This window comes from Mytilus trossulus, chromosome 12 (assembly GCF_036588685.1).
Source record: "Mytilus trossulus isolate FHL-02 chromosome 12, PNRI_Mtr1.1.1.hap1, whole genome shotgun sequence".
Taxonomy (NCBI): Eukaryota; Metazoa; Mollusca; class Bivalvia; order Mytilida; family Mytilidae; genus Mytilus; species Mytilus trossulus.
In genome coordinates, this window is record NC_086384.1 from 26,799,873 (window position 1) to 26,807,790 (window position 7,918).

Consider the following 7,918-nt stretch of genomic DNA (forward strand, 5'->3'; position numbering starts at 1 on the left):
ACTTGCAAAAATTAATCGAAGTCCAAAACCCTCTTCGACGCCGCATTTTAATTAAGTATAACGTGTTGTCGGAACATCGTGCCCAACGTTTGAAAGTAACATTAGAGCAATTGATACTTTCATTCACTCTTATTTAAAAAGGAATCCATCTAGTATGCGCTTATTAATAAAAAAAATTAGGATGCTTAGCTGGAAATTAACTCCCACATATTCACATTGTATTATCTATCTCAACTGTCTGTACAGCCATTTTTCAAACTTTATTTTATTAACCTAAAACGTTTTTAATAAAATATATAATTGTCTCACTGAAGGTATCCAAAGAAGGTAACAAAAGATTTTGCGACGATGCAAATATTAAACTTTACAATATAAATAAATATCTTTAACCAATGAATTCATATAGCAACAGCTATGCAATTAACAAATATATATAATTATTAAGATTCGTGTAATTTATTTTACAATAAAATGCATTAAATATGAAATTTGGAGTTTTACCAAGGGAGCTAATAATTAAATGATAACACTGTCTGCCACACAGCATTTCGGGGACTCTCCCTCTGGTATCTTTCCTCCCTCTTTTATAGCTGACTATGCGGGGGCTTTTCTAATTATTGGGGGCATTATGATGACGTATAGTTGTTAATTTCTGTGTCATTTAGTTTCTTGGCAATCATAATACATATTCATTTATATATAGCGATGTCGTTATTACGACTTATCGCACCGCGGGTAAATTATCACGTTGTGATTGGTCTAACGCCGTCACGTGGTGACCCCCTATGAGACCGTAGGGGGTTAGTAAGTTTCATAGGGGGTTCGTGACGCGGTAATTGTGACGTCATCTATTTATGTTGTTGTGTTTCGTTGTTTATTTTACAACAAAATGCAGCAGAAAAATTCTAGCGTGCGATAAATTCGTTATACGGTTAACTACTGACCCCCTACGGATCCATAGAGGGTGAATAAAATTCATAGGGGACTCGGCCTCCGGCCTCACCCCCTATGGATTTTACTAACCCTCTATGGATCCGTATGGGGTCAGTAGCGAACCATATAACTTATAATAGCGATGTCGTTTGCACGACATAGTGATGTCGTTATTACGACATGATATGTCGAAATTACGACATAGTGATGTCGTTTTAACGACATGTTATGTCGAAATTACGACATAGCGGTGTCGTAATAACGACATGTTCTGTCGAAATTACGACATGCTTTGTCGTAATTACGACATAAAATATTTATTTTGAATGGCCCTTATCGGCTTCCGTAAGTTACACATAATAAATCAGCAAATAATGCAGTACTATACATGTACTGTAGTTAAAACAGGGGTCAAAAGCAGGAGTTTGATTTAAATTTAAAACTTAAGCATTAAAACCCTGATAAGCATTTCCATTAAAACAGTTGTAGTTTTATAATATATATCTTTATTAGCATCTGCATAAAAAGGTGTACACCATGCAGTTGCTATTAAAATATTACATCTCAGACACTGATTATTTTTAAGTAACCATGGTAACAAAATATACGTTTTGATCGAGGACAATGTCGTTCATGATTCTTCTATATACTCTCTTTTATATCTATTTACTTATTTATATACAATTTTGAAATCTAAAATGCAAAGTGTAACAACCGGCACTTTAGAAATGTTAGATGTAGAATCGTACATAATCCTAAAATATATTAAGGACAAAACAAGCAAGGCCACAATTTAAAATATTTTGGTTTGCCCAAAACCTACCCAAGGTTGAGACAGTGTGTAGGTAGGTAGGCATTTTTTTTTTTTTTTTTTTTTTGTTTGTTGAGAAATTGAAGTATCGGATGTTAATAAGTCTTCATGCCTATCTGATTAAAAAAAAACTTCCTTCAAATCAGGAAAATAAAAGAATTTGAGTAATTAGGCAGCTTTTTTCTGGGTAGGTAGGTTTTGGTCAAACAAACCTATTCTTTTTTATGGCCCAATGATTTTTTTATGGAAAAAATTCATTGTTATATAATATTATTATTTTATTCTCCCGGGCCCTAATTTTTCTTCCCCGGGCGCTGTTTATTTTCCCCGGGCCTCTTTTTTCCCCGGGCACTCTCGGCCGCTCCCGGGCGCTTTTTAGTAGGACCGATAAAGATAGTCTATGTTGTTACACCGGCCATGTTATGTTGCAATCACTAAGGCAAGCATACAATGGTATACGGTACAAATATACAATTGTAGACATTGAATGTGGTCATCAATGTAAGAAGCATTTAACGGGATGACTATTACTAGTATGTATGTAAATGTTAGTAGTCTGTATACCTACCAAACCAATCTAAGACAACTATTTCTAGTTCTGTACAGGCTGGACTTGCTGCCTGTTTTAAATAGAAATTTGAACAATGTTACCATTTTATATGATGGATTTGAAAAATAGAGATGATATTTTTTTTTACATACTTTATGCAATCCAACAATTCAAAGAATGAAAAGACATCTATAAATTAAGGACGTTTATATATAAAAAGACGTTTACCAAAATGTTTAATTCTTTTTATTTTAGAGCAATCATTTTCAATATAACAGTGTCACATGAACATTAAGAACATTTAGTATTCCGCTCATCATGAAAGGACACTCTGATATGTAGACTTTCATTAATCAACCAATCAAATTAAAGTCTATTTCTATGTGCATATATATGTATTTTGTGTGGTCACTTGAAAGTTTTGTTTTAATGAAATTATTGCAATCTGAATAATTAAGCAAGGATTCGTATAGTAACATTCTTGTCGGATTATGATATAGATCTCTGATTTCGGTCTCTAGCTTCAATCATAATATGTTGGCTATAAATAATATGTTAATCCGTTTATGATTTCTGTCGTCTCACTTAAAAAAAGAGTATAGAAGCGAACGAAGCAGTTTACACATCAATAGATAATAACAAAATCTTGTTTCACTTTACTTAAAATATACCACAAAAGAAATCAATTAAGATTAAGCATTAATTTTTATCAACACTAATTTACAGAACTATTTTGCCTGTGTAGGAAACATACGCACTTGGCGTCATGAAGCGCTATGGCACTCACAAATAAAATAAAGACTAGACAACGCATTAATTTTATTTCTGCTATCTTTTAAGATGAATATACATTAGCATCATGTCAATTTTTTTCTACTAAACAATTTTAACAATTAACGAACGAGATTAAACATGTTAAACTCTTACCCAAATAATTAAGACAGAAAATAATCATTAACATCTTAAACAACCAAAAAGTAGATACGAACCCAAGAAAATCCAACACACCCAATCGCATCCGACAGCATATCTCCAAGAATTGATGGGAAAGAATTGCCAGCTGGGAAAAAGGCGTGAAAGTGTGGATGTTGCCAGTGTGTGATCTGAAAAAATAAAATTAATAAATAACTGCATTTTTTTTGGTGTACTTATCTTTCTTTAAAACAACTGATAGAGATTACAAAATGGTCGAGTTAGGGAGTTTGTTAATTTAGGGATGATGGATAAACAAAAAGAGCAATGTATATACGATTCAAACTAGAACTCGTGTGAAATTACCTTTTGCCTTACATGCAAGATATATTCATTACTTGTTATACTCCCGCAACCTTTGCTTATATATCGGAAGATAACACAAGTATCTCTTTATGAATAGTAACACGCGAATACATGTTCAACATGCCAATCCAAGCTTACTAGTATTTAAAATACTCGAACAAAATGATTTGAAGGGAAAAGGAGGCGGTGTAATGGGCAGTATCAGCTTTTCATTTGTTGTAGTTCTTCCGTGAAGTTGTTATTTCGATTTATTAATTTCAACTCTGGAATCTGATTCAAAAATACTTATTGAGTGCTTCGAAGTGAATAAAATGCAAGCAAATCCTGACAAATTCAAACAGTAAAATTATTAGGCATTGAAATAGACTATCATGCAGCTAAATTTTGATGTTCACATCAGCTCAATCTTTAGGAAGGCTTCACATCAATTAAATGTTTTAAAACGTATAGGCTCATTTTTGTATAGGCTTAGTAAACTTTTATTCTTAGTAATTTAATTTTTTGCCCTTTGGCATGGCATTTTTGCACTGGGGAAAATTCCAAAAAAATAGAAAAGGTGCAGGAAAGGGCACTCCGTTTTGTATATGAGGATTTAACCAGCTCCTACGAAGACCTCTTACTTAAAGCTAAGGTGCCCTCCTTGCAGATCAGACGGATAAGAACAATGGCTCTAGAAACTTTTAAAATTATAACAATATAGCTCCTGAGTGCTTACAAAATTTGGTAAATGTCAAAAAATCTAAATATTCTGGAAATTCAACAGGTAAAGTCAAACCGTTATGATAAAAAAAATATCGTTCAAATTAACTGCTGCTACTTTAAGGAACAACCTTCAAAACCATTTCACGACTGAAAATAGTTTTTCACATTTTAAAAGTCTTGTTCAGGCCTGGAACGGTTTGGAATGTCACTGTTCTGGTTGCAGATAACTCTTGAGCTGCTTATAATTTATGTTGCTTTTGGTTGCTTTGGTCTAGCATGTTTTTACTTTATTCTAAAATGTTTTGCTTATTTTTTATTGCATGCTATGTATGTGAGATTTCAACTTTGTATTACAGGTTGTTTTATACGTCAAAATTGTCTGTTTTTATGTTATTTACATGTTTTTATATTCGGTCAAAAGCTCCTCAGAGCTTGTATTGCTTATTTGTACTTTACCGAATCAAAATAAAGTTTTCTTATCTTACTTATATATCTTATTATTAATTGATATTTATTAATTGTCTTCTTTATTCACAGCTGTAACATTGGGTGTATTGTTGGAATGTGTATATTGCCCTCAGGAAGTATTTTGGTTATTTTTGGGAGGGTTCTCGTCTCATTGATGTAAGTTAGCTTGTTTGCCTTTTTTAATATGTGAAGACAAAAGAAACAAGTCTGCGTCGCTCATCTTTGTGTATGGTTATACTAGTATCAAACATTAAGCACACTCACCAACATTGTATCTAGACGAGAATAGACATCACGACAAAAATCTCTTTTTGTTGATCTCCTATTACTAGTATTGATCTTTTAGTCTGTTTAGTTTCTTTGACTTATTAATAGAAATTGCCTTGCTGTGATTTAAAGTGTTTATTTATCTATTAAAAACTAATAATATTCAAGATAATAACCAAAAACTGCAAAATTTCATTAAAATTACCAATTTAAGGGTAGATACCCATTAATAGGTTGTATGATGCGTCTGAAAATTCCATGACAAATAGATCTCAACCTGGTGAACAAATTTAGCCCATGTCAGATTTGCTGTATGTGCTTTAGTTTCAGAGCTATAAGCCAAAAACCGTATTTTACCTTCATGTTTTATATTTTAGCCATGGCAGACATCCTGGTTAATGGGTGGGTCATCGGATATTTTTTTTCAAACTAGATACACTAAGGATGATTTAGACCAAGTTTGGTTTTATATGGCCCAGTAATTTCAGAGGAAATGATTTTTGTAAAAGGTAACGGACGATGAAGACGGACAACGGACGCCAAGTGATGATCAAATGCAACAGAGAGAAAAAAAAAATTAACATCTGTATCAAAAATCATATCAATTAATATTTTTTTATAAATGTCAAAAAGAAAGGAAAAATAACTCGTTGCAATTAGGAAAGATTTAGATCTAAGTCAGTTTGCAAACCCGAACTTTGTGATTTTTCGCTGACAAACATAATATAATGCGATGAAAAAGATTCATAATTAAAATGCATTCAATTAAATAAAAGTATCGGATCACAGAACTTTGATACTGCTGCCTGCCCCAATTGATTTACACGTACATATTTATATTTAAAAGATAAGCTAAAAGACATGGAAAGAGAAAAAATATTTACTGAACTTGATAATTTGATTTCAAAAGCAGAAATAGAAAAGGCGATTAGTACACTAAAAAATAAAAAAAGCCAGTGGTTTCGACTCAATTTTAAATGAAATGTTGAAGTCCAGTCAAATATATTTTGTTTCTTGTTTTCAAAAATTGTTTATAGTATCTTAAACTCGGGAAATTTTCCAAAAATTTGGGCAAAAGGATATATCGTTGCTTTATTTAAAAGTGGTTCAAAAGATGATCCTTCAAATTATAGAGGAATTATCATTGGAAGTTGTTTAGGCAAGTTATTTGTGAAAATTTTAAACATTCGTTTAGAGAAATTTTTGGCAAGTAGAAATATAACTAAACCGGAACAAATTGGTTTCTGTAAAGGCAGTGATCATCATTTAGTTTTGAGAACTCTTATAGAAAAGTATACTCAACAAGGCAATAAAAAGTTCTTTACGTGCTTTGTTGACCTACGAAGAGCCTTTGATACTGGTAATCATGATGGACTTTTTTATAAACTGAGAAATATTGGAGTCAGTGATTTATTTTATAACACTCTAAAATATATGTATAATAATACTGAACTTTGTGTAAAGGTAAACAAATATTCTGTGACTGAAAACTTTACATCTAACATAGGAGTCAAACAAGGGGATAATTTAAGCCCCACTTTATTTAAAATTTTTATAAATGATATTCTTGACTCTTTTGATGAGACATGTAAAACTGCTATTTTAAATTCCTTACACCTTAATTGCTTATTGTATGCAGATGACTTAGTATTGATGTCAGAAACAGCTGATGTGTATTGATAAACTATATAGTTACTGTGATAAATGGGGGCTCCAAATAAATTTGAAAAGACCAAAATGAAATGGGATGTAAACGATTCTTGTAAAATCATTTTTGTATCCCTCACCCATTTTCTCAAACTTTGGGCTAAAAATACTGACTTCATAGGGCGAAAAATTGAAAACTGGATTACTCAAAAACCGTTCATTGTAAATACACAATTTTTTCACAGAGTTATGTTTGATTATAATATTTTTAGAATTCATTGTTATTTTTCACCAGCATCATATGTTTTGGAAATATTTCAAGAACGAGATTTCAACGAGACTGAACGAGACTGAAATGTCAGAAGAATGCATCCTTAAGTATTATATAAACAATTCATCATTCCGAACCCTCCCTTGATAAGGGTTTTTAGTCAGTGGTGTTCACAGAATAGAAACGAATGAGCTCGATAAAAAAATAGGGAATAATTGGGTGTTTAACATAAAAATTAGAATACATGATAAAACAAATCAAATTTAGAAATTAGAACCCCATTTCAATCGGGACTCATCGTAATAATAATAAATAGTTAAGTCAGTTAATACTCACTCCTGGTATGATATATTTATCCACATCAATCATAATATCGTTAAATTCTTCTCCTTTTTTCGGAGCTCTTTTGGGGAGCTTCTCCGCGAGGTATCCAGGTTCTACATCCGGAGTAACTCTTCTGTTACTTATCGTCTCCATGTAATCTGCAATATAATCCACCATTTCTTTCCCGCGTTTTCTAAAGTCTGATGCATCCATCTTGAAAGTAAGCATGAAAATATTTGTTTGATTCAGTGCCGATTCGAAATGTAGACTTTATCTGGCAAGTTGTAGAACTTGAATGATGTATGATTTGTCCGAAACAGACAATCCTAAAAATTCAAAACTCGTTGATCAATTTGTCGTCTGCAGTTGACGTTTCCAAAAATTAAGACGCCGGTTTTAAATAAACGTCAATTATATCAGTATCATAAATATTCGATTGTCGTTAATTTAGAACAATTAAACAAGAAATGGGAAATTATTCAAGAATAAAGCAAATAATTTGTGATTTCTGTGGTTGACACGGACATTTTTCGATGACTTTTTCTATTTCCGGTGTAGAATTATTGTATATAGATTAATCAATTTATCAAGCACAGTTAATCGCCCGTATGTGTTCGATGTCTGTAAAAGATTTTGACAAATTAAGAAGTCTTTCATTGCTTTGATC

General features: G+C 32.1%; 1 protein-coding gene across 1 annotated transcript in view; it reads right to left on the reverse strand.

The window, feature by feature from the left end:
* Positions 1-7,464, reverse strand: part of LOC134693670 (aromatic-L-amino-acid decarboxylase-like) — a 44,638-nt gene extending 37,174 nt beyond the window's left edge. The window contains exons 1-3 of the mRNA XM_063554564.1: positions 7,264-7,464; positions 3,284-3,397; positions 2,313-2,364 (exon numbers count right to left, since the gene is read on the reverse strand). Coding sequence (XP_063410634.1) covers positions 2,313-2,364; positions 3,284-3,397; positions 7,264-7,464 — 367 coding nt within the window. The remainder of the gene's footprint in view (positions 1-2,312; positions 2,365-3,283; positions 3,398-7,263) is intronic.
* Between the last annotated feature and the right edge of the window lie 454 nt (positions 7,465-7,918).